The following is a 27,715-nucleotide window of genomic DNA, read 5'->3' on the forward strand; positions in this document are numbered from 1 at the left end:
CAGGTTAAGAACAGTTTCAGGTTAAGTACGGACCTCCGGAACGAATTAAGTACTTAACCCGAGGTACCACTGTATATCACACACGTTCACTATTTAGGGAACCAGGATTAGGCATGGCTCCCAACTGAGCAAAGTTTCATAGCAAACACAGGTTTTGCCACAAATTAATGTGTGTGGAAAACGTCTTCTGGGGTCGGAGAAGCACATTTTAGGCACTGGAATGTCTTCACTCCAAAGGTTTGCTCAGAGTGCTTAACCTTTACAGGTACGAGGGATTAAAATATTTTCACTCATCCTACTCTTGCAGTAGTAACTGGATATTTCATTTCACAGTGGGAGGAGAACGGGCCTGATGCTGAAAATCCTGTCGTGCTTCTTCAATATACACAATGGTGTAACTGCATTCTGGTTGCTTCTCTTGTTAGGAAATACTGCTTGTTAAGAACAGGTTTTCACAGCCAAAAGAAATGCTGGAGCTTAATCTCTTCTTTCCTTCAAACTCACTTTTAAGGAAGCTGGCGTATTCTAGCAAGTAGTATCTGTGGTGCAGAGGCTTACAATACAATCCTGGGGGGTGCCAAATGTATTCCTACTGTATACCGGCTCCTCTCGATCGTTGGCAGTGAAAAACAATGGAGCGAAAGTCAGGCTCCGCAGCTTGGCAAATTGTAATGGAATTGTTAGGGTTGCTGGTGGCGCTGTGGGTTAAACCACAGAGCCTAGGACTTGCCAATCAGAAGGTCGGCGGTTCGAATCCCCACGACTGGGTGAGCTCCCATTGCTTGGTCCCTGCTCCTGCCAACCTAGCAGTTCGAAAGCACATCAAAGTGCAAGGAGATAAATAGGTACCGCTCTGGCGGGAAAGTAAATGGCGTTTCCGTGCGCTGCTCTGGTTTGCCAGAAGCGGCTTAGTCATGCCAATAAAGCGAGATGAGCGCTGCAACCCCAGAGTCGGCCACGACTGGACCTAATGGTCAGGGGTCCTTTTACCTTTACTATATATATATATATCCAAAATATAAGATAAAAAAAACAAATAAAATAAAACCTACATACAGCAACAGTGTTTTGTGTTGTGTAGGCTCCTATGTGTTATGTGCAAATGGCTTTAGATACCTATTAGGTCCATAAATTACCATATAGCATATATTCAACACAAAACACACACACATATAGGCAACAACAAAAGCATTGAATATATATATATATCCAATGCAAAATTACAACAAATTTCAATGCAAATTACAACAAATTTTATATATATATATATATATATATATAGGCAACAACAAAAGCATTGAATATATATATTCAAAGCATAATTACAACAAATGTCAATGCAAATTACAAATTACAAATTATATACCATATATAGGCAACAACAAAAGCATTGAATATATATATTCAGTGCAAAATTACAACAAATTTCAGTGCAAATTACAACAAATTACAAATTATATATATATATCTAGGCAACAACAAAAACATTGAATATACATATGCAATGCAAAATTACAACAATGCAAATTACAACAAAGATATAAAAAAGCAACAACTCTGACAACCACCGGCAACTCTCTTTGCATCCAGCCTGTGCCCGGAACCCCCCTGCTTCCCCCTTCCTCTGCTCCACCCACTGCGCCTTCCCACCGCCCGCCCGTCTCCGCGAAGGGAGGGACGCGGCTCCTCCCCCGGCCAGGCGGAGGCAGCGCCCCGGGCATCTCGGGCGCCTCCTTCGGCGCTGGCCGCCCGGGCGCGCGGCGAGGTGCGGAGCTGTGCGCGCCCGGGACTGCGCTCTGCCATGGAGCCGGCGCCGCTGCTGCGCTTCGGACCGCTGCTGCTGCTGGGTGAGGATGGGGGGCTCTGGGGGTCCGCGGTGGGGCTGGAGGGGGTGTGTGTCTCTGCCAGCGTGTTCCCTCTCCTCTCTTCCCGGCCCTTTAAGAGCTCCGCGGCAGGCAGATGTCCAACAGGTGCAGCCGCAGCGTCTATGCCTATGCTAGCTGCTCGGGGGAACCTGGGAAGAAAAAGGGACAAGGGCAGCTCCATTCCTTGCTTTCCTTTTTCATGGAGGGGCCATAGAATTGTAAATGGGACCATGAGGGCCATCTAGCTCAACCTTGTAATATTTTGCCTGTAATATTTTGCCTATGATTCGTGACAGGCAGATGTCCAACAGGTGCAGCCGCAGCGTCTATGCCTATGCTAGCTGCTCGGGAGAACCTGGGAAGAAAAAGGGACAAGGGCAGCTCCGTTCTTTGCCTTCCTTTTTCATGGAGGGGCCATAGAATTGTAGATGGGACCGTGAGGGCCATCTAGCTCAACCCTGTGATATTTTGCCTGTAATATTTTGCCTATGATTCGTGACAGGCAGATGTCCAACAGGTGCAGCCGCAGCGTCTATGCCTATGCTAGCTGCTCGGGGGAACCTGGGAAGAAAAAGGGACAAGGGCAGCTCCGTTCTTTGCCTTCCTTTTTCATGGAGGGGCCATAGAATTGTAGATGGGACCTTGAGGGCCATCTAGCTCAACCCTGTAATATTTTGCCTGTAATATTTTGCCTATGATTCGTGACAGGCAGATGTCCAACAGGTGCAGCCGCAGCGTCTATGCCTATGCTAGCTGCTCGGGGGAACCTGGGAAGAAAAAGGGACAAGGGCAGCTCCGTTCTTTGCCTTCCTTTTTCATGGAGGGGCCATAGAATTGTAGATGGGACCGTGAGGGCCATCTAGCTCAACCCTGTAATATTTTGCCTGTAATATTTTGCCTATGATTCGTGACAGGCAGATGTCCAACAGGTGCAGCCGCAGCGTCTATGCCTATGCTAGCTGCTCGGGGGAACCTGGGAAGAAAAAGGGACAAGGGCAGCTCCGTTCTTTGCCTTCCTTTTTCATGGAGGGGCCATAGAATTGTAGATGGGACCGTGAGGGCCATCTAGCTCAACCCTGTGATATTTTGCCTGTAATATTTTGCCTATGATTCGTGACAGGCAGATGTCCAACAGGTGCAGCCGCAGCGTCTATGCCTATGCTAGCTGCTAACCTGGGAAGAAAAAGGGACAAGGGCAGCTCCGTTCCCTGCCTTCCTTTTTCATGGAGGGGCCATCAAATTGTAGATGGGACCGTGAGGGCCATCTAGCCCAACCCTGTAATCTTTTGCCTGAGGTGGTTCTTGAACCCAGGACCCTGAGATTAATAATAATAATAACCATAATTCTTATTTCTACCCCGCCCTCCCCAGCCAAGGCCGGGCTCAGGGCGGCTAACAAGCAATAATAAAAACAAGTTGAATGAATACAACTTAAAAACAAGATTAAAATACGACATTAAAATGTTGAAACATTAAAATATTAAAATGCAGCCTCATCAAAGGAAAAAGAAAGAGGCTGATGTTCTACCGGCTGGGCTATATAATATCAGTCTCCCTGTCTGGGAATCAGACCCTGGTCTGGTGTGTGACAGGCAGCCATACCACCAGTGCTTTTTTTCTTTAAAAAATATTTAGGGGCTACTCTCATTTTCCTACTCATTTTGAAATACTGCCCCTCACTGAGGCCAAACTTAGATTCACAAAAGGGTTAGGGGTATGCGTCTCCCCCCAGAAAAAAGCACTGCTTGCCACTATACTAGCAGGAGTACCTTTTAGTCTTACCTCCCCACCTCCTTGCAAGGGGTTCCTGAGCCTCTATGGTACCTATCAGGCAGAAGTTCAGCAGGTGCAGTTTCCCTTGAACCATTTCTGCTTGTGGTGTCAGCAGCAGCACTGAGGGGTTTGTGGGAAGGAGCAGGATAAAAAGCAGCGGTTGTGAAGTCTCTGGGTGTAAGAGGTTAGTTGCATCGACCTGAGAACTTGTAGACGGGCTGGCAGAGCTTTGCAGAATGGAAAAGTGCGGTTGGCTGGAGTTTACATCTTCTTTCTTAATATATGGTCATTGCTTCACTTCTTCTTCTTAAAAATATACATATTCCAGGGCTCATTTTGTATGCTAAAAAGTCTGGCTGCTTGATCTTTGAGGCAAGCTGTGTTCATTTAATGACAAGAAGGAAAGCACTCTGTGTATGCTCAGGTGCAGTTTTTAATTTAGTTCATTCTGGGACTCAGCCCTAACACTAAAAGCACATTCTAGTTCTGAACTTATTTAAAGCACAAATCAACCCCAAACGGCTTGTTTAAGGAGAGGGGGAATAAGCAGCACTAGCAGGAGAGATTTGATTTTATATATTATTATTTTTTGATGTATCAAGCTATGCCCGGCCAGCAGGGTTTGTTGCCCGTGCTATGGCCGTGTCCATCAGGGTACCTACTGAACAGGGCCAGTCCTCTATATTTAGCTCTCTGTGTTTATTTTAGGATGCTTCAGAATCAACGGTAGTTCAGGGAATTTAAAAACAGACTGAGCCCCGGAGTGCTGGTGTTGTATATCACATGCAGTTTTAAATGGTTTTACAACCTTTCTCGCTTGAGAATGTTGCTGAATATATTATGTTTCTTTGCTGTGATGTGCAGGTGTACATTAACCTAGCTCTGTAATGTTAAGCAAACTTCTATCAAAACCCACCAGCATTAAATAACGCAGCAAATGATTCCAAAGTTAATTGTGTTCTTTGCAGACTCATGGAACAGTTGCTTCCTAGAAACTAGTACGGTTTACAATCCACAGAGGCTTAGCTCTCTATTTCCATAGCTTACCTGTTGGAGAAGACTTGCAACATAAGCAGAATAACATGGGTAGGCAAACTAAGGCCCGGGGGCCGGATCCAGCCCAATCACCTTCTAAATCCGGCCTGCAGACGATCCGGGAATCAGCGTGCTTTTACATAAAATGTGTCCTTTTATTTAAAATGCATCTCTGGGTTATTTGTGGGGCCCGCCTGGTGTTTTTACATGAGTAGAAGGTGTGCTTTTATTTAAAATGCATCTCTGGGTTACTTGTGGGGCATAGGAATTCATTCACTTCCCCCTCAAAAAAATATATATTCCGCCCCCCCCGCAAGGTCTGAGGGACAGTGGACCGGCCCCCTGCTGAAAAAGTTTGCTGACCCCTGCAGCATAATCTTCAAGAATAACCATTCAGAGAGAAGAATACAGTGGTGCCTCGCAAGACGAAATTAATTCGTTCCGCGAGTTGTTTCGTCTTGCGATTTTTTCGTCTTGCGGAGCGCGGATTCCCTGGGTATTAAAGGTTGTAAGAAAAAGGAAACAAACTCACAAGACGTTTTCGTCTTGCAAAGCAAGCCCATAGGGAAAATCGTCTTGCGAAGCAACTCAAAAAACGAAAAACCCTTTCGTCTTGCGCGTACCACTGTATTCACTTCTGGATTTTGACAGTGAAGAGGGATGAAAGGTGTGGAAAAAAACCATAACCCAAGCCCCAGAGAAGAAAGGGTGACATAAACTGGAAACATAAATAGGATGGGGGCTAGTGTCCAGTTACACCGGTCATTCTCACACACGCCCCAAGGACAATAGCACAGGGAATTTTGCTGAACTGGTATCAATGTGAGCTGTGCCTCACACTCCATAACGTACAGCCTTCACAATGTCGCTGGTGTCAAAAGAACCACTGAGCATAGTTTTATCCCGCCAAAGGCTGGATTGTGAGGAGCTCTGGGAAATGTGTTCAGGGCAAAACTATATCCCACAAAGCAGCCGTGCTTCCAAGAAAGAGTCATTGAATAAGTCTGCCTTTCCATTTCCTTTTCATTTCACTTTTGAATTGTGTACAGCGGTACCTCTCATTATGCACGCTTCGGGTTACAAGCTCCGTTAACCTGGAAGTAGCTGCTCCTGGTTGCAAACTTTGCCCCAGGATGTGAACGGAAATCGCGCGCCAGAGGCAGACCCCATTAGTGAAAGCTCTCCTCAGGATGAGAACAGTTTCAGCTTAAGAACGAACCTCTGGAACGAATTAAGTTCGTAACCAGAGGTACCACTGTACCGTCATTCTATTTTACAATACCCAAGGCGGTTTGCAAGCTGAAGAATCAAAGAATGTACACCTTATAGCAATCTAATCCAATACAAAAATGTGATAATAAAGCATAACTTTAAAATAACCAACATATATCAAATAAGTAATATTCAACAATCCATTAGAACGGTAAAGGTAAAGATAAAGGTAAAGGTAAAGGGACCCCTGACCATTAGGTCCAGTCGCGGACGACTCTGGGGTTGCGGCACTCATCTCTCTTTATTGGCCGAGGGAGCCGGCGTACAGCTTCTGGGTCATGTGGCCAGCATGACTAAGCCACTTCTGGCGAACCAGAGCAGCGCACAGAAACGCTGTTTACCTTCCCACTGGACCGGTACCTATTTATCTACTTGCACTTGACATGCTTTCGAACCGCTAGGTTAGCAGGAGCAGGGAGCGAGCAACGGGAGCTCACCCCGCCACGGGGATTTGAACCGCCGACCTTCTGATTGGCAAGTCCTAGGCTCTGTGGTTTAACCCACAGCGCCACCTGCATCCATTAGAACAGTATAGAATAATATATATCGGCATGTAAATATTAAACAGGAATCCACTCTTAACAATTATAATAAATAATTTCAAAACTATAATCAATGTCACTGGAAGGACAGATCCTGAAGCTGAGGCTCCAGTACTTTGGCCACCTCATGAGAAGAGTCCCTGGAAAAGACCCTGATGCTGGGAAGGATGGAGGGCACAAGGAGAAGGGGACGACAGAGGACGAGATGGTGGGACAGTGTTCTCGAAGCTACCAGCATGAGTTTGACCAAACTGCGGGAGGCAGTGGAAGACAGGAGTGCCTGGCGTGCTCTGGTCCATGGGGTCACGAAGAGTCGGACACGACTAAACAACTAAAATTATTACATTGGTGGCATATTTAAAAGTTGGAACATCTTCCAGTTCTGTGCCATTTACCTTACTTTGAATGATGAATCTGCATCGCATTTTTTTGGAGGCGGAAGAATTCCTGGAATGTTCTGATACCAGCACTCTAAGCTTAGCACCGAAACATACCTTTCTGCTCTGCTCTGCTCGCTTTCCCTGCGGGATGCTGCCAGTGTCTGCCTGCCTCAATAGAAATAAAGTCTGCTTTCCTTTCTACAGGTCCTTCCCTGCTTCTGATGGATAGCCTCTAGATTGCAAGTGCTCAGAGGTAGCAATGGTAGGAATGCAAACTTCCAACAGGCTATGGCAGTGTTCTTCTCCCTTCCCTGTTGGAGGCAAGGTGTCTCCGAATACCAGCTGCTGAGAAATTCACAAGTAGGGAGACTGCCACTGCTTTCTGCTCCTGCCCACAGTTATTTGATGTGAACTGGATGGGCTACTGTCTTGTTCCAGCGTGGCTCTTCATTGGGTGACACCTGGCTTGAGAGCAGTACATGTGAAAAGGATCTAGGAGTCTTGGTTGACCACAAACTTGACATAAGCCAACAGTGTGACGCGGCAGCTAAAAAAGCCAATGCAATTCTGGGCTGCAGCAATAGGAGTATGGCATCTAGATCAAGGGAAGTAATAGTGCCACTGTATTCTGCTCTGGTCAGATCTCACCTGGAGTACTGTGTCCAGTTCTGGGCACCACAGTTCAAGAAGGACACTGACAAACTGGAACGTGTCCAGAGGAGGGCAACCAAAATGGTCAAAGGCCAGGAAACGATGCCTTATGAGGAACGGCTAAGGGAGCTGGGCATGTTTAGCCTGGAGAAGAGGAGGTTAAGGGGTGATATGATAGCCATGTTCAAATATATAAAAGGATGTCACATAGAGGAGGGAGAAAGGTTGTTTTCTGCTGCTCCAGAGAAGCGGACATGGAGCAATGGATCCAAACTACAAGAAAAAAGATTCCACTTAAACATTAGGAAGAACTTCCTGACAGTAAGAGCTGTTTGACAGTGGAATTTGCTGCCAAGGAGTGTGGTGGAGTCTCCTTCTTTGGAGGTCTTTAAGCAGAGGCTTGACAACCATATGTCAGGAGTGCTCTGATGGTGTTTCCTGCTTGGCAGGGGGTTGGACTCGATGGCCCTTGTGGTCTCTTCCAACTCTATGATTCTATGATAATGATAATGATAATGATGATAATAATAATAATAATAATAATAATAATAATAATAATAATAATAAATGTTATTTATATCCCGCCCTCCCCAGCCGAAGCCGGGCTAAGGGCGGCTAACAACAATCAAATAAACCAACATTCTAAAAACATCTCATTCTAAAAATTAATTCAAATCAAATTGATGGCAACCGTTAAGCAAAATTCTGTGCAGATTGCCAGAGGAGGGAGTCAGGCTGCGCCCTGACCAAAGGCCTGGTGGAACAGCTCTGTCTTGCAGGCCCTGCAGAATGATGTCAAGTCCTGCAGGGCCCTAGTCTCTTGTGACAGTGCGTTCCACCAGATTGGAGCCGCGGCCGAGAAAGCCCTGGCTCTAGATAAATCTGGAAGAGCTTTAGCTGGTTGTTTAGTATGGCCCAGCGATGGAGCTGTTTTGGTACTCTTAAATTCCTCTGAAAGAAGAACAATCCCCCTTTTTGGCATTTACGGTATTTATTGTCAGTAGTAGTCTTACGCTTCCTTTGAAATCTGAAAAAGGCACCTCTTTTGAAGGTGTTTTTTTTTTAATGATGTGGGCAGTTATTTAATTAATTAAAAGGCAGGTTAAACAAATTTATTTGCATTGATATTAGCAGCTATGCTGATACCTGTTCGGGGTGCCCAAACCTTTTTCAAAGAGGGCCAGGTTTGATGAATTGAAGTTGCTAAGCTTTTTTTAGGATTTTACCCCAGGACATATACTGCCATGGGTACTGGATTAAATCTACCGGGGCCGGATTAGGCCCCCAAAACGGACTTTGGACATGCCTACTGTATTTGAAGCTTTGCTACTCTCAGGTGTGCAAACCACATTTCAAGTCTAAATTTGGTTTTATGACCTGTTTATCTTCTTTAAGGGACGCGGGTGGCGCTGTGGGTTAAACCACAGAGCCTAGGGCTTGCCGATCAGAAGGTCGTCGGTTCGAATCTCCGCGACGGGGTGAGCTCCCATTGCTCGGTCCCAGCTCCTGCCAACCTAGCAGTTCGTAAGCACGAAGCACAAGTAGATAAATAGGTACCGCTCCGGTGGGAAGGTAAACGGCGTTTCTGTGTGCTGCTCTGGTTCGCCAGAAGCGGTTTAGTCCTGCTGGCCACATGACCTGGAAGCTGTACGCCGGCTCCCTCGGCCAATAAAGCAAGATGAGCGTCGCAACCCCAGAGTCGGTCACGACTGGACCTAATGGTCAGGGGTCCCTTTACCTTTACCTATCTTCTTTAAAAAGCTGTCAGGTAATTTTTTTGCAGGGAGGAATGTGTGTGTGTGTGTGTGTGTGTGTGTGTGTATGCATGCCTGTTGGGTATTTTTAAATCAAATAAACCATCCGTATTTCATTATTGATATAATCTAATTTCACAGAGTGGGACGCAGGTGGCGCTGTGGGTTAAAGCCTCAGCGCCTAGGACTTGCCGATCGAAAGGTCGGCGGTTCGAATCCCTGCGGCGGGGTGCGCTCCCGCTGCTCGGTCCCAGCGCCTGCCAACCTAGCAGTTCGAAAGCAGCTCCAGGTGCAAGTAGATAAATAGGGACCGCTTACCAGCGGGAAGGTAAACGGCGTTTCCGTGTGCGGCTCTGGCTCGCCAGAGCAGCGATGTCACGCTGGCCACGTGACCCGGAAGTGTCTCCGGACAGCGCTGGCCCCTGGCCTCTTAAGTGAGATGGGCGCACAACCCCAGAGTCTGTCAAGACTGGCCCGTACGGGCAGGGGTACCTTTACCTTTTAATTTCACAGACTTCTGGGTCTCTGAGCAAATGGATTGAATCATGGCTGCAATCCTGCACCCAGGAATAAGTCCCATTGAATTCCGTGGAAACAGGCCCCGGTGAAGGCCTCCCAGTCTGAGCTGGGAGGAGGATGTGTTCCCTTGAAGGCTTGAAAGTGCAAAGAGCCTTCCCCGCTTTTGTGTTCAGCAACAATTGCTTTATTATTCTGGCTGCTGGTTAGCCGTCAAATCCATCCATTCAAATGCTACTGCACAGCCAAGTTTTCTTTCAGTAGATTCCATCTCAGGTTGAGCTTACCTGGTGTGCCAGAGAGCCCAGGATTAGATCATATCAGAAAGCTAAACTGAAGTGGTGATAGCTCAGTCAGTAGAGCATGAGACTCATAATCTCGGGGGTCATGGGTTCAAGCCTCACGTTGGGCAAAAAGATTCCTGCATTACAGGGGGTTGGGCTAGATGACCCGTGTGCCCCCTTCCAACTCTACCGTTCTGTGTTTCTGAGATAAGTCGTCATCGGTTTTCTCCTCTGTTGGGGGAGTGTGTTTGGGCTGCTCTCCTGTTCTTCCATAGCCCTGGCATACAGAAGAGGAGGTTAAGGGGTGATATGATAGCCATGTTCAAATATATAAAAGGATGTCACATAGAGGAGGGAGAAAGGTTGTTTTCTGCTGCTCCAGAGAAGCGGACACGGAGCAATGGCTCCAAACTACAAGAAAGAAGATTCCACCTAAACATTAGGAAGAACTTCCTGACAGTAAGAGCTGTTCGACAGTGGAATTTGCTGCCAAGGAGTGTGGTGGAGTCTCCTTCTTTGGAGGTCTTGAAGCAGAGGCTTGACAACCATATGTCAGGAGTGCTCTGATGGTGTTTCCTGCTTGGCAGGGGGTTGGACTCGATGGCCCTTGTGGTCTCTTTCAACTCTATGATTCTATGATTCTATGGTTGATTTAAAAACCTTGGCCTCACTTTGTTCTCGTTGGTTGCTGGTGGAAAAATAATGAATTAAAGGGGGGAAGTTGATGAAAGATGGGAAACAAGTATTATGATGGGATTAGAGTGAAGACTGTCCATTGGAACAGGGGGCTGGAGGCTGTCTTACTGTCACATAGCCTTTACCCGGGCCCAGTGGATTCTACGGTCAAACCTTGGTTGTCGAACGTACAGTGGTACCTCGGGTTACAGACGCTTCAGGTTACAGACTCCGCTAACCCAGAAATAGTTGTTGTTTAGTCGTTTAGTCGTGTCCGACTCTTTGTGACCCCATGGACCAGAGCACGCCAGGCACTCCTGTCTTCCACTGCCTCCCGCAGTTTGGTCAAACTCATGTTCGTAGCTTTGAGAACACTGTCCAACCATCTCGTCCTCTGTTGTCCCCTTCTCCTTGTGCCCTCCATCTTTCCAAACATCAGGGACTTTTCCAGAGAGTCTTCTCTTCTCATTGGGTGGCCAAAGGATTGGAGCCTCAGCTTCAGGATCTGTCCTTCCAGTGAGCACTCAGGGCTGATTTCCTTCAGAATGGAGAAGTTTGATCTTCTTGCAGTCCATGGGACTCTCAAGAGTCTCCTCCAGCACCATAATTCAAAAACATCAATTCTTGGGCGATCAGCCTTCTTTATGGTCCAGTTCTCACTTCCATACATCACTACTGGGAAAACCATAGCTTTAACTATACAGACCTTTGTTGGCAAGGTGATGTCTCTGCTTTTTAAGATGCTGTATAATACCTCGGGTTAAAAACTTTGATTCAGGATGAGAACAGAAATCACGCAGCAGCGGTGCGGCGACAGTGGGAGTCCCATTAGCTAAAGTGGTGCTTCAGGTTAAGAACAGTTTCAGGTTAAGAACGGACCTCTAGAACGAATTAAGTTCTTTTCCCGAGGTACCACTGTAATCCGTTGCGGAAGACCATTGACTTCCGAAACGTTTGACAACCAAAAACTGAAAGCGGAAGCCTCAGTGCAATAGGGAAACTCAAAACAGAAACCATGTTGAACGTTCGGCTTCTGCAAGTAGATAAATAGGTACCTTTGCGGTGGGAAGGTAAATGCTGTTTCCATGCGCTCTGGTTTCCGTCACTGTGTCCCGTTGCGCCAGAAGTGGTTTAGTCATGCTGGCCACATGTCCTGGAAAACTGTCTGCGGACAAACACTGGCTCCCTTGGCCTGAAAGCGAGATGAGCGGCGCAACCCCATAGTCACCTTTGACTGGACTTAACCATCCAGGGGTCATTTACTTTTACTATTTGACTCCAATGCATTGTGGTGCTTGGCAAAACAAACATCATGAGTGTAAAGAGGTCCTTGAAATATATGTGTGTAATGTTTTTGCTTTCTCTCTCCCACCCCCTCTGAAGGCTTTGCCATTTTCGACTGTGGGACTGGCGATGGCAATGGAACCGCTGAACAGGAAACAAAGAGGCTGTCCTGCGGCTACCCAAATGGAAATTGCACAGGTAACAATATGGATGATATGTGATGATCTCTATTCTAAACCCAGATCTACAGTACATTGCATGGTTAGCCACTCCCAGTCAATTGTCTCCTCCCACTGTTTCCCCAGCTAAGGGAAATCTCTGCTGGCAATTTATTTACTTGTTGTTGTTGTTGTTTAGTCATTTAGTCATGTCCCACTCTTCGTGGCCCCATGCCCATAGACTGGCCTTCACCAAAGCGAGGTTCAACGTTTTTCCCTCCAACGTCCTGAGACATAGATTCTCAAAGTTCCCGCCATGTGCGAATGTGATAAGGAGACACCGGAGTCGCTCCAGCACATTATGTTCACTTGCCCCCTGTTTAATGTGCCACGGGCAAATTTGTTGGGATCAATCATACAGAAACTAGAGGGCACCCCACCAAAATTCCACCTTGCCCAAATCTTGCAGGATAAGGACACTCATACGACCCTGAAAGTGGCAAGGTTCCTGGTCGCTGTCCTTACCCAAAAGCGACGCCAAGGAGCACTACAAGCTAACTAAGGCGTAGTATGCCATTCTATTCTATAGTATTTTATTGTTATAGTGGTGCTTTAGTGGCTGTTTTCCCCACGTGCACAAGTTGTTATTTATGTGTCGTTTTTACCTGTATGGGCCTATGGCCGTAAATAAAATTACTTACTTACTTACTTCGTGGCCCCATGGACCAGAGCACGCCAGGCACTCCTGTCTTCCACTGCCTCCCGCAGTTTAGTTAAACTCATGCTGGTAGCTTCTAGAACACTGTCCAACTATCTCGTCCTCTGTCGTCCCCTTCTCCTTGTGCCCTCCATCTTTCCCCACACCAGGGTCTTTTCCAGGGAGTCTTCTCTTCTCATGAGGTGGCCAAAGTATTGGAGCCTCAGCTTCAGGATCTGTCCTTCCAGTGAGCACTCAGGGCTGATTTCCTTCAGAATGGAGAGGTTTGATCTTCTTGCAGTCCATGGGACTCTCCAGAGTCTCCTCCAGCACCATAATTCAAAACCATCAATTCTTCAGCGATCAGCCTTCTTTATGGTCCAGCTCTCACTTCCGTACATCACTACTGGGAAAACCATTTTATTTACTTATTACATGTAAATACCACTTTTATCTTCCAAGGAGTTCAAGGCTGCCTGCATGGTTCTCCTGCTCTCCATTTCATCCTCACAACAGCCCTGTGGTAGGTTAGGCTAACAGATGGCGACTGGCCCAATCTTCATGGCTGAGTGGGGATTCGAACTTGCATTTCCAAGGCCATAGTATGACACTCTTTGCCATCATGCCACCCTGGCTATATCTGTGTAAAGGGTTTAAAAAGGAGAGGGGTGTGTGGAGAGCAAGGAATGAGTATGCAGTGGTACCTCGGGTTACATACGCTTCAGGTTACATATGCTTCAGGTTACAGACTCCGCTAACCCAGAAATAGTGCTTCAGGTTAAGAACTTTGCTTCAGGATGAGAACAGAAATTGTGCTCTGGCGGCACGGCGGCAGCAGGAGGCCCCATTAGCTAAAGTGGTGCTTCAGGTTAAGAACAGTTTCAGGTTAAGTACGGACCTCCGGAACGAATTAAGTAATTAACCCGAGGAATCACTGTATTAAGGGCAGGGAGTTAAAAGTATAAATCATGGGTAGGCAAACTAAGGCCCGGGGGCCAGATCCAGCCCAATCACCTTCTAAATCCGGCCTGCGGATGGTCCGGGAATCAGCGTGTTTTTACATGAGTGGAATGTGTCCTTTTATTTAAAATGCATCTCTGGGTTATTTGTGGGACCTAGGAATTCATTCATTCCCCCCCCCAAAAAAAAATATAGTCCGGCCCCCCACAAGGTCTGAGGGACAGTGGACCGGCCCCCTGCTGAAAAAGTTTGCTGACCCCTGGTATCAATAATAACTGCATGCAGGCTGCTTTCCTCTTATCTTCTTGCTACTCTGTTACCTCCCACCTGAGTTATGCAAGTCTCATTTTAGTTTGGGATACCACTGCAAACTGACAGTTTATTACTCATTTAAATGTTAACTGGAGATTAAAATTTTTAGAATTGTTTGGGACCCAGGTTGAGTTTGCTCTACTTTCTGCCCATGTCCAAATATAGCATTTTTTGTAGAATATATTCAAGGCCAGCAGGTATTTTTTCAGTTCAGGCTGAAATCACTCTAGTCTTCCGAGCAGGAAGCGTTATGGGCATCTGAAGTGAAGAGTCTTCATCTGAAATCACTGAAAATATGAACTTTCCACAAGACCAACGAGAGCTGATCTTGCTCGTTTTGAAGCCATTTAGGTCAGCGGGTAAAGACTGCGCTAGATCTTGGACTCCCAAATTGATTAAAATGTTTGTTTGCCTTTCCCACTAACGGTGAGCTCTTAATCAGTGGTTTTAATTTAGTTAAGGCACATAGCTCTCCACCATATCTTGTCTCCACCTCCATCGTTCTGCCCGGACTTTGAGGTCCAGCGCCGAGGGCCTTCTGGCAGTTCCCTCGCTGCGAGAAGCCAAGTTACAGAGAACAGGCAGAGGGCCTTCTCAGTAGTGGCACCCGCCCTGTGGAACACCCTCCCACCAGGTGTCAAAGAGAAAAATAACTACCAAACTTTTAGAAGACATCTGAAGGCGGCCCTGTTTAGGGAAGCTTTTAATGTTTAATAGGTTATTGTATTTTAGTGTTTTGTTGGAAGCTGCCCAGAGTGGCTGGGGAAACCCAGCCAGATGGGCGGGGTATAAATAATTTATTATTATTATTATTATTATTATTATTATTATTATTATTATTAGTGGAACCCACTTTTCCCTTTCTTCGAAAGTACAATCACGGTGCGGGGGCTGCCCTTGAGACTTGGGATCACATTCACCTAGTGCTATACCAGCAGTACTGGCTCCCAGTGGAGTACAGGATCAGGTTTAAGGTGCTGGTTTAACCTTTAAAGCCCTATACCCTCGTACCTACGGGACCGCCTCTCCTGGTATGTCCCATGGAGGACCTTACGGTCTTCAAACAAAAACATCTTGGAGGTCCCGGGCCACAGGGAGGTTAGGCTGGCCTCAACCAGAGCCAGGGCTTTTTCGGCTGCGGCCCCGAACTGGTGGAACGCTCTGTCACAAGAGACCAGGGCCCTAGGGGACTTGACATCTTTCCTCAGAGCCTGCAAGACAGAGCTGTTCCACCAGGCCTTTGGCCAAGGCACAGCCTGACCCCCTCCTTTGGCGATCCTCACAGAACTCTAGCTCAGTGGTTGCCATTAATTTGATTTTGAACTGGCTCCCAGTCATGGCTCCCAGTACGTTTCCAAGCACAATTCAAAGTGTTAATGGTGACCTTTAAAGCCCTAAACGGCCCCAGTCTGGTATATCTGAAGGAGCGTCTCCACCCCCATCGTTCTGCCCGGACACTGAGGTCCAGCTCCGAGGTCCTTCTGGAGGTTCCCTCCCTGCAAGAAGTGAGGTTGCAGGGAACCAGGCAGAGGGCCTTCTCGGTGGTGGCACCCGCTCTGTGGAACGCCCTCCCACCAGATGTCAAGGAACGCCCTCCCACCAGATGACTTTTAGAAGACATCTGAAGGCAGCTGTGTTTAGGGAAGTTTTTAACATTTGATGTTTTATCGTGTTTTTAATATTCTGTTGGGAGCAGCCCAGAGTATCTTGTTGAGATGTGAACCTCTGGTGACCTGTTTCCTTTGCCTTTGCACCGTCTCTTTGAAAATGCCCACTGTGAGAGATCTCCTCTGTCGAGAGTGGAGACCGTGTAATCTGCCACGGTTCATTCTTAGCAGAGCATCATTTAGTATTCAGCCTGGTAACGAGATCCGCACAGCTAATCATTCTTTTGTAGCAGCATTAACTTTTAACCCCTGTGATGATAGTTCCCGGAATGGAACGGAGCCGAGTTTTCTGTTCTCTTGTGCTGTTGGGTTTCCAAAGAGTCTGGCACAGAGCATTCAAGGCTTCGTAGTTCAATTTTCAGGTGCCACAGCCTTCATGAATAGTAGATGGAACTGATATTTTACCTGTGGCAAGCACAAAGGGGTATCCTCGAGCAGATGTAGATAGTGGCAGCGGGGCCTGCTCCACTGAGATGAATGGGGCACTGCCCCACCTACCCATTGCACGCCTTCTCAGGAGTGTGTGCAGGAGCCAGTAGGACTTTGCAGGACTGGACACCACAGTTCAAGAAGGACACTGAGAAACTGGAACGTGTCCAGAGGAGGGCAACCAAAATGGTCAAAGGCCTGGAAACGATGCCTTATGAGCTGGGCATGTTTAGCCTGGAGAAGAGGAGGTTAAGGGGTGATATGATAGCCATGTTCAAATATATAAAAGGATGTCACATAGAGGAGGGAGAAAGGTTGTTTTCTGCTGCTCCAGAGAAGCGGACACGGAGCAATGGATCCAAACTACAAGAAAGAAGATTCCACCTAAACATTAGGAAGAACTTCCTGACAGTAAGAGCTGTTCGACAGTGGAATTTGCTGCCAAGGAGTGTGGTGGAGTCTCCTTCTTTGGAGGTCTTTAAGCAGAGGCTTGACAACCATATGTCAGGAGTGCTCTGATGGTGTTTCCTGCTTGGCAGGGGGTTGGACTCGATGGCCCTTGTGGTCTCTTCCAGCTCTATGATTCTATGATTCTATGACTGGGGCCTTCCTAAGTTTGTTTTGAAGAGGCAAGGCATGGCCACACAGGTGAGGCCAATTGGTAACTGAGCCGGGAAGGGATATAAGGTCAGCATTTCCCCTATGGCTCTTTGCCACAGCAGCACGTTTGCGTTCGACTCCTTGACTCCTTACTTCTTGATCCTCGGACCCTTGGCTTTTTGACTCCTGGTTTCTGGACTCTCGTTCCTGCTCCCACCCCGCCATCTTGCCCCCGGGCCCGACGTCCCCAGCCGGGACTTCGATCACCCGTGAACCGGACCGTGACACTCCTGTTCTTAGTAAGAACAGCTAGTCTAGGGGGGTAGCACTGGCTGCCAGCTTCTTCCTCCTTACTCTCAATGTTGCCCTTGTGAAAATCAGCAGGGGAGAAGATGGGGATGAGCCTAGATAGCTCACTCGGTAAAGCATGAGATTCTCAATTCCAGGGTTGTGGGTTTCAGCCCCACATTGCCCTAAAAGATCCCTGCATTGCGGGGGTTGGGCTAGATGACCCCTGGGGTCCCTTCCAGGGACAAGTGACAAGCTCTGCCTGTCATTGGCTCTGGCGCCACCTACTGTTGGCCACCATGCCTTGCACCTCACCTGTGCCAGGAGACCAGCTGTCAACACTGGCTAACACCACTCTTCAGGTTGTTGTTTTTTAAAAATTATTTATAGTTTTCATTTATATGCATTATATAATGTATATATTATAAACGTTATAACAATTATTTAACCATAGTTTAAACATTTTCATCTTTAACTCCCTTCCCCCTCTTTCTGACGTTCCTTACATTTATTTTTGTCCTTTCCTGCATACTCCAAATTGCCTTAACTTATTCTTTCAATCACCTGTTCTCATATATATCTTGTATATATTTTCTAAAACTGCAGGTTTTTCCAACAATCCTGCCAATGTCTTCATCTGTTTACAGTTTGTTTTCAAATACTCGATAAACCATTTTCATTCCTTTCTAAAAAGTTTGTGGTCTTAGTTTCTTAGTCTTCTGGTAAGTTTTTGCCATTTCTGCATACTCCATTCGTTTCTGTAACCATTCTTCTTTCGTCGGAACGACTTCAGTTTTAGTAGAGAATGATAAACAAACTAATAATGGGCTTATCCACAATTACCTTTCCCCCCGGCTATAAAGCAAACAGATTTTTGGGTTATCTATGGATTGTTGTTTGTTCCAATTCAGCTTTAAACCCTGGAAATCATCGAGGAAAATTAAGTGTGGATAAGCCCTGTGTAAAACTGGGTAGAGCAAGCAATGACAGTGAGCTTAAATCGTTTCTCATATTTAAAAAGTAGTATTATCTTCTTTACATACTACTAAGGGGAGGGATGCGGGTGGCGCTGTGGGTAAAACCTCAGCGCCTAGGACTTGCCGATCGTCATGTCGGTGGTTCGAATCCCCGCGGCGGGGTGAGCTCCCGTCGTTCAGTCCCAGCACCTGCCAACCTAGCAGTTCGAAAGCACCCCCGGGTGCAAGTAGATAAATAGGGACCGCTTACTAGCGGGAAGGTAAACGGCGTTTCCGTGTGCTGCGCTGCTGCTGGCTCGCCAGATGCAGCTTGTCACGCTGGCCACGTGACCCGGAAGTGTCTTCGGACAGCGCTGGCCCCCGGCCTCTTAAGCGAGATGGGCGCGCAACCCCACAGTTGGACACGACTGGCCCGCACGGGCAGGGGTACCTTTACCTTTACCTTTACTACTAAGGGACGCGGGTGGTGCTGTGGGTTAAACCACAGAGCCTAGGGCTTGCTGATCAGAAGGTCGGCGGTTCGAATCCCCGCGATGGGGTGAGCTCCCGTTGCTCGGTCCCTGCTCCTGCCCACCTAGCAGTTCGAAAGCACCTCAAAGTGCAAGTAGATAAATAGGTACCGCTCCAGCGGGAAGGTAACCGACGTTTCCGTGTGCTGCTCTGGTTTGCCAGAAGCGGCTTAGTCATGCTGGCCACATGACCAGAAAGCTGTATGCCGGCTCCCTCGGCCAATAAAGCAAGATGAGCGCTGCAACCCCAGAGTCGTCTGCAACTGGACCTAATGGTCAGGGTCCCTTTACCTTACTACTACTACTAATAATAATAATAACTTGACTGTTACCTTGCCCCCCTTTGTTAGTTTTTTTTCTTTTTGTGTATAGCATCAGCGGTGAAGTATATGCCTGCTCTGCCCAGGGCGGGCGTGCTCCCGAGGGGTGTGGGGTGTGGAGGATGCTGTTAGTTGACTGCAATCGGAACAGGGGAGGGGGCAGGGAAATACAGAGAGCCTCCGACGTTGCTGAGGAGCAGCTCCTTGTCCAGTGGTGAGGAAAGCCACACCTCCAGTGTGGTGTAGTGGTTAAGAGCGGTAGACTTGTAATCTGGTGAACTGGGTTCGCGTCTCTGCTCCTCCACATGCAGCTGCTGGGTGACCTTGGGCCAGTCAAACTTCTCTGAAGTCTCTCAGCCTCACTCACCTCACAGAGTGTTTGTTGTGGGGGAGGAAGGGAGAGGAGAATGTTAGCCGCTTTGAGACTCCTTCGGGTAGTGATAAAGTGGGATATCAAATCCAAACTACTCCTCCTCCTCCTCCTCCTCCTCCTCTTCTTCTTCTCCTCCTCCTCCTCCTCCAGTGGAGCAGAGGGGGAGGAGGATAGCCAGGCAAGTGGAGGGCTCGAAGATGCTACTGAGAGCTCAAGCACCTCACCTAGCCTGGCTGGCCAGGAAACAGACATGCTGTTTCCATCGCCCAGCTTGCGCAGAGGGGTGAAACGTAAGGCGGGGAGGCGGAGATTTGGGGTGTCTTAAGTTCTTACGTTGGGGGAGAAACTGGAAGGGGCTCCCGGAATCTGCAAGTGACTAAGACGAACATGAACTTTGGGGTTCTGCACTGTAAATAGTTTGCACCAATAAAACCTGCAAAAGACAGGTTGGAGTCCTGCCTGGTTACTCGTGAGCAACCACCTCCTCACCTGACAGGTGCCCTCCCAGGTACGGGTTAGCCGCTTGGGTGCACGGAGCGGCATGTGTGCCCTGCAGCCGGGGGTGGAGCGAGTCGACGATAGTGGACATTCGGCGCGCCGCCTGCCGATGACTCCCAAGCCTCCCCCAGCTGTCAAAACGAAGGGGGAAGGGGAGAATGCCGCTGGCAAAGTGGCGCAGCTCAGGGTAGGCTTTTGAGTCATGGGCGGGCAGTGCGCCAAATGTCACCCCCCTCAGCGAAGACACCTGGGGCACAGCGCCCCCACTGCCCCCTTCCTCCGCCCCTGTATCTTGTTGTTGTTTAGTCGTGTCCGCCTCTTCGTGACCCCATGGACCAGAGCACGCCAGGCACTCCTGTCTTCCACTGCCCCCCGCAGTTTGGTCAAACTCATGCTGGTAGCTTCGAGAACACTGTCCAGCCATCTCGTCCTCTGTTGTCCCCTTCTCCTTGTGCCCTCCATCTTTCCCAGCATCAGGGTCTTTTCCAGGGAGTCTTCTCTTCTCATGAGGTGGCCAAAGTACTGGAGCCTCAGCTTCAGGATCTGTCCTTCCAGTGAGCACTCAGGAAGCATTTCCTTAAGAATGGATCAGTTTGATCTTCTTGCAGTCCATGGGACTCTCAAGAATCTCCTCCAGCACCATAATGCAAAAGCATCAATTCTTCGGCGATCAGCCTTCTTTATGGTCCAGCTCTCACTTCCATACATCACTACTGGGAAAACCAGAGCTTTAACTATATGGACCTTTGTTGGCAAGGTGATGTCTCTGCTTTTTAAGAGACCGCCCCTGTATAGCATATAGCTTTTTGCTTCCTTTCCAAAGCCCAGCACCTCACTTAACCTGGCTTCGAGGGCTGCACAAAAAGACCCTGAAGGTCGTATGTTGGACTGCCCTGCCCTAATTTATCTCCCCTTTTTTTAATTTCCAGGCGGCACCACAGGACTGAGATGGAGAGGGCATTTTTCGAAATGTCCTGAGGAATACAAGCACTACTGCATCAAGGGAAGATGTCGTTACGTTGCAGCGGAACAGATACCGGCATGCGTGTATGTCGACTTTCCAAAGTACAGAGAAAGTCGTCTGTTGTCCACCGTTGAATTCTGGCGTGACAGGCTGTCCGGAAATGGCGTAGTTGCTAACGGAGCCTGCTCTTCGTCAGCTTGCCTTTCAGTTCTGGGGCTTATTCCAGAGCAGGGGTAGGCAACCTAAGGCCCCGGGGGCCGCATCTGGCCCAATCGCCTTCTCAATCCGGCCCGCGGACAATCTAGGAATCAGCGTGTTTTTACATGAGCAGAATGTGTCCTTTTATTTAAAACGCATCTCTGGGTTATTTGTGGGGCCTGCTTTCTGTTTTTACATGATTAGAATGTCTGCTTTTATTTAAAATGCATCTCTGGGTTATTTGTGGGGCATAGGAATTTGTTCATTTTCCCCCTTCAAAATATAGTCCAGCCCCCCACATGGTCTGAGGGACGGTGGACCGGCCCACGGCTGAAAAAGGTTGCTGACCCCTGTTCCAGAGCATCAGAATATTTTGAAAAGTCCATTGCCACCACTGCTGCTGAAATGCAGAGGTGAAGATGTCAAGTCTCCCCCCAGTTAAATGTCAGTCAGTGACCAGAATTTTCTTCGTCAGTTGAGGATCCCTGTTTCTGCCACGGTAGATTTGATTCGAATCAAATTGATTTAAATCACTCGTCAGTAAGACTTGATTTAAATCATATTTTTTACAGAAAAACTCATTCTTTCTGGTATAATCTTAATATTTAAAACCAGATGAAGTGCCATTTTTGGAATAATGAATTTTCAGAGTGGTTTATACAGTTATATAAAAATTACTGATTTGCTTATACTTATATAAAAATTACTGATATACTATTAGAAATACAATAATTATGAAATTATTGTAAGGTTTAATAAGTTAACTGTTTATATTTTGACCTAATAGGTATCAAAAGCCATTTGCACTTCACAAAATATGTATTTTTATCAAAGTAATTGTTCAACTGAAACACAATTAAAAAGTCCATGCAGAATGCAGGCACCCTATATATAGAACTGAGCAAACCAGTGATATTTTTGGGAGCAGGCGGGGCCCATTACTTACATCATAGGAGCCTACACAACACAAAACACTGTTGCTGTGTGTAGGTTTTATTTTATTTGTTTTTTATCTTATATTTTGGAAATGAACATCAGGTTTTTTCCCTTTAAATTTTTTTGGGGCCCCCAAGAGAGTGGGGCCCTAAGCTATAGCTTGTTTACCTTATACGTAAATCCGGCACTGATGTGGCCCATTGGTGAGCTTTGACACTGGCCCTGCAAGGAACTTGCTTCAGCCACAATGCCCTTTGTGTCTCACAACCCTCACTTCTCCTGTCCCTCCTTTGCAGCTGCGAGAAAGGCTACACTGGCGCAAGGTGTGAGAGGTTGGATCTGTTTTATTTAAGAGGGGATGAAGGTCAGATTGTGGTGATGTCTTTGATAGCTGTGATGGTGACGCTCATTGTCCTGACGGCATGTATATGCACCTGCGCTCAGTAAGTATGCCGACCTGAAAGCACAGAGAGTTGATTCTGGTGTTTTGGGTCTTTTACACAAATAGCAGTACAGTGGTGCCTCGCAAGACGAAAAGAATCCATTCCGCGATTCTCTTCGTTTAGCGGTTTTTTCGTCTTGCGAAGCAAGCCCATTGACGGCTAGGCGGATTAGCGCTATTAGCGGTTTAGCGGCTTTTAGCGGCTTATCAGCTTAGCGGATAAGCGGATAAGCAGCTTAGTGGCTTAGAAAAAGGGGGGGGGGAGGGGAAAAAAACCGCAGGAACTCGCAAGACATTTTTGCCTTGCAAAGCAAGCCCATAGGAAATTCGTTTTGCGAAGCACCTCCAAAACGGAAAACCCTTTCATCTAGCGGGTTTTTCGTCTTGCGAGGCATTCGTCTTGCGGGGCACCACTGTATAGTGGACGCTCGGGTTGCAAATGTGATCCATGTTCGCAACCCGCAGCGTTTGCAACCCACGTCTGCACACACGCGGGTTGCAATTCGGGGCTTCTGCACATGCACAAAGCGCGATTTAGCACTTCTGCACATGTGCGACCGCCGAAACCCGGAAGTAACCCGTTCCGGTACTTCCGGGTTTCGGCGGTCCACAACCCGAAAAAACACAACCTGAAGCGGCTGTAACCCAAGGTATGACTGTATAGTCGTGCCTTGGAAGTCGATCAGAATCCATTCCCGGAAGTCCATTTGACTTTGCAAACGTTTGGAAACCAAGGTGCGGCTTCTGATTGGCTGCAGGAAGTTCCTGCAGCCAATCGGAACCCACGTCGGATGTTCGGGTCCCAAATAACATTTGCAAACCGGAACACTCACTTCCAGGTTTGTGGTGCTCGGGGGCCAAAATGTTCAACTCACAAGGTGTTTGACTTCTGAGGTACGACTGTGAACGGTTCCTAATGCTACAAAAGTAGTTATATAATATTATTTCTAAAAGGGGAAATGTTGGTTGTCTCTTTTCAAGTCAGCTGTCTGGGCCTTGGTTTCCAAACCCAGGACCAACCAGTGACCCCAATCAGAAACATGAAACCCACTTTTAATTTTTTGCTTCTCTTCCCCTGCCCCCCCAAACTCTACCTTAAATCTGAGGGGGTAGTTGAGGCCTTCCTCAGGCAGATCCCTCTCCAGGAAGCCACATTTCAAACATCCTGAATAAAGCAAAGATTGCAACTTGCTCTTAGGGCTCATCCAGGCTTCCTTTCACACCATGTTTCAAGCCACAGGTCTGGGCTTTCCTGATCTGTGTCTGAGTTTGTTTGCTGGTTTTATCCCAGCACGTGAATCAGTGCAAATATCAGTCAGATTTTCTGCAGATTGCTATTTGCTCCTATTTGGTAGTAAAGCGTGGGTTTTCCTGGGAAAAGTGCTGGGACAAAACAAAAAAACACCTCAGACACAGGCTGAGACCCTACCTGCCAGTGGACTATCTCGCCAGAGTGGTGCATTCTCTAGTTATCTCCTGCTTGGACTACTGCAATGCGCTCTATGTGGGGCTACCTTTGAAGGTGACCCAGAAACGACAACTAATCCAGAATGCGGCAGCTAAACTGGTGACTGGGAGCGGCCACTGCGACCATATAACACCGGTCTTGAAAGACCTACATTGGCTCCCAGGACATTTCCGAGCACAATTCAAAGTATTGGTGCTGACCTTTAAAGCCCTAAACAGCCTCGGCCCAGTATTCCTGAAGGAGAGTCTCCACCCCCATCACTCATCTCAGACACTGAGGTCCAGCTCTGAGGGCCTTCTGGCGGTTCCCTCCCTGCGAGAAGTGAGGTTACATGGAACCAGGTAGAGGGCCTTCTTTGTAGTGGCGCCTACCCTGTGGAACGCCCTCCCATCAGATGTCAAGGAAATAAACAACTATTTTACTTTTAGAAGACATCTGAAAGCAGCCCTGTTTAGGGAAGCTTTTAATGTGCCTGAAAAGTGCAGCTCAAAAGGAAGCCTGGATGTGCCCTTAGGCAGCATTCTGATCCCTGACTGAACTGTCCCCCTACAAAAAATTTCACTGCAAGCCACTGTTAACAGCCCCCTCTTGGGCTTGCTGGTCTGAAGGTCGGCGGTTCAAATCCCTGCGACAGGGTGAGTTCCCGTTGCTCTGTCCTAGCTCCTGCCAACCTAGCAGTTCGAAAGCACGCCAGTGCAAGTAGATAAATAGGTACTGCTGTGGCGGGAAGGTAAATGGCATTTCTGTGCTCTCTGGCACTCGTCACAGTCCTCCGTGCACCAGTAGCGGTTTAGTCCTGCTGGCCACATGACATGGAAAGCTGTCTGTGGACAAACGATGGCTCCCTCGGCCTGAAAGCGAGATGAGCGCCGCAACCCCATAGTTGCCTTTCACTGGACTTAACCATCTAGGGGTCCTTTCCCTTTCCCTTTTATTCCTCTGAGTGGCTAATAATGATGGTTCCTTCCTCAAAGGTAAAGGGACCCCTGACCATTAGGTCCAGTCGTGACCGACTCTGGGGTTGCGGCACTCATCTCGCTTTATTGGCTGAGGGAGCTGGCGTATAGCTTCCGGGTCATGTGGCCAGCATGACTAAGCGGCTTCTGGCAAACCAGAGCAGCGCACGGAAATGCCATTTACCTTCCCGCCGGAGCGGTACCTATTTATCTGCTTGCACTTTGACGTGCTTTCGAACTGCTAGGTTGGCAAGAGCAGGGATCGAGCAACGGGAGCTCACCCAGTCGCAGGGATTCAAACCTCCGACCTTCTGATCAGCAAGTCCTAGGCTCTGTGGCTTAACCCACAGCGCCACCCGCATCCCACTCCTTCCTCAGAGTCTTCCACAATTATGTGGCAAAATGAAGCATATAAGACTACTTTGGCCTGACTTGATGAGTCGCCACATGAAGGCTCATCATATTCCTTTGACTTCTGTGGGGTTTGAATACTATGACAACGGTCATTTAGTTGCCAAAGCAGAACAGGTTTCGTCATTGATTTCATTTGGAGAAAGCCCTTGCTTTCTTACTTGGGAATGTACTTGAAAAGATGATCTAGATTTATTAGAAATAAAATACGTTTAAGGTGCGTGTGTTGCAGTGGTGCGTGTTTCTCTCTTCTAATTTTACGGACTAGTTGTGCGCTGAATGACACATATTTGCAAATTGCTTTTCAAGTTACTGTAAAAAAAGGCGCAGGAAGAGGAGAGAGGAAGAAATGATGACATTTGAGAAGAGGCTGCCTATTAAAACAGATGATATTCTAGAGACAGACATTGCATGAAGGTATTTACTTCTTCGCTTGCTTTGATTATTTGAGGTGTCAAATAAAATGGTTGGGCTAGCTTGTTTGGCTAGTCAACGTTTTCCTAAAATACTAGCTAGTGTGTTCTGCGGGGGCTCATTATGTTCTAGCTAACTCCAGATTTCTAGCTATGAGAAGGCACACTTAAGCATGTATTTTAGGAGATTCAAATTGTGTACACATTATGCTTTATTCTGACTCCAGTGCACAGCCTTTGCTGGTGTTTGAAACTAGAGTACACAAGATGTTAGCCTCAATCCATCTGCCTCCTGTAGTTTCTTGAGAAATACAGTGGTACCTCGGGTTACATACGCTTCAGGTTACATATGCTTCAGGTTACAGACTCCGCTAACCCAGAAATACTGCTTCAGGTTAAGAACTTTGCTTCAGGATGAGGACTGAAATAGGGCTCTGGCGGCACGGCAGCAGCAGGAGGCCGAATTAGCTAAAGTGGTGCTTCAGGTTAAGAACAGTTTCAGGTTAAGAACGGACCTCTGGAACGAATTAAGTACTTAACCCGAGGTACCACTGTACCCTCAAAGTAGCTTCCACCCAATTCAAAAACTTAAGCTGAGGTGTGTACAGTTTAGACATCCATTGCACATGTGCAGATGACAGCATCATTGAATAGGAGTTGTGGGGGATTGTGGAATTGCAGGACTTGTGGGATAATAACCATTGGCATGATTCTGTAAACTGATGTGGGGAGGAAGCATGGGATCCAGATTTATTAATAACACAGTCCTCCAAACCTGGAAATGACTGCAGTGAACAGAGTAAAAAATCCTGACTGAATTACTTTCTCTCCTTACCCCGCAGGTTATCAAAAGATGCTTGCAGGCAGGTTCCATACTTTCCAGTGCCCTTTTCGTCTTGACGGAACTCATGAGGGCTAGTGACTTGAAAACCAATGTGGCGAAATGGATGCAGGTGTAATAATTGCTGTGCATTTGTGACTTTATTCCGTGAAAAAATCAGGAGGAATTGTCTACCACGGGAAAAACAGGAATTTCCAGAAGCACATAATGGATTATCACAGGGCTGCTTTTCATATCCCCTTCAGTGCTTCAATACCGCCCCCCCCCCGAATTTGCCAGCATAGAACAGAAGCAGTCATTCTTTTTTATAAATAATACAGGAATTGATGTAATGATCTGTAGTATTTTTATGTACAGCAGAATTCATGAACCAAAGTGTGCCTTTAGGAGCAAATGTAAATGCCGATGAGGTCTGGATGTTGTATTTATACAAATAGCTGCATCTTTAATTGATGATATAATGTTTTTTTGATTTTACGTGGCAAGGATGTTTTCTGTTGGCTGTTTCGAGCGCAGCTGACCCCTTGCTTTGCTTTAAAAAAGAGAGTTGCATTGTAACTGTAGTAATGAGAATTTGGAAAGTGTGAATTTCCCTGTTCTGTGTGTCTTGTCTCTTAGATATTTGAAAAACACAAAAGGCAGATGATTTTTTGTGGGTATCTTATGCTTCCATTATATCAAAGCAATACAAAGCAGCAAAGGGTCTCCTGCACTTTAAAATATTTTTTTTGAAGGACTCTTTTTTAAGATATAAAAGCAGGATATTTTATTATGAAACAGCGCAATGTTGTATTTAGGGACTTCCTATGCGCTGTGGGTTAAACCACAGAGCCTAGGACTTGCTGATCAGAAGGTCGGCGGTTCGAATCCCTGCGACTGGGTGAGCTCCTGTTGCTTGGTCCCTGCTCCTGCCAACCTAGCAGTTCGAAAGCACGTCAAAGTGCAAGTAGATAAATAGGTGGGAAGGTAAACGGCGTTTCCGTGTGCTGCTCTGGTTCGCCAGAAGCGGCTTAGTCATGCTGGCCACATGACCCAGAAGCTGTACGCCGGCTCCCTCGGCCAATAAAGCAAGATGAGCGCCGCAACCCCAGAGTTGGCCACAACTGGACCTAATGGTCAGGGGTCCCTTTACCTTTACCTATATGATCAGACAAAATCTGCTTTATACATTTGGGAGCTTCCCAAACTGTTGCAAATTCTCCACTGCAAGGTTTGGCAGTGCAAGAAGCATGTTTTATCATAGACAAAAAATAATAATAAAAATAAA

The 27,715-nt window shown here is 47.2% G+C and overlaps 1 protein-coding gene across 1 annotated transcript; it reads left to right on the plus strand.

Moving 5' to 3' along the window:
• Positions 1-1,727: 1,727 nt before the first annotated feature.
• On the plus strand, positions 1,728-27,715 carry BTC (betacellulin). Its single transcript, XM_079950156.1, has 6 exons — positions 1,728-1,847; positions 12,131-12,229; positions 20,749-20,866; positions 22,214-22,360; positions 25,504-25,611; positions 26,450-27,715. Exons 1-5 carry the CDS (start codon positions 1,802-1,804, stop codon positions 25,607-25,609), a joined length of 516 nt encoding a protein of 171 aa, XP_079806282.1. The 5' UTR covers positions 1,728-1,801; the 3' UTR covers positions 25,610-25,611; positions 26,450-27,715.

Source organism: Podarcis cretensis (genome assembly GCF_951804945.1).
Source record: "Podarcis cretensis genome assembly, chromosome: 13".
In the NCBI taxonomy this organism is placed as follows: domain Eukaryota; kingdom Metazoa; phylum Chordata; class Lepidosauria; order Squamata; family Lacertidae; genus Podarcis; species Podarcis cretensis.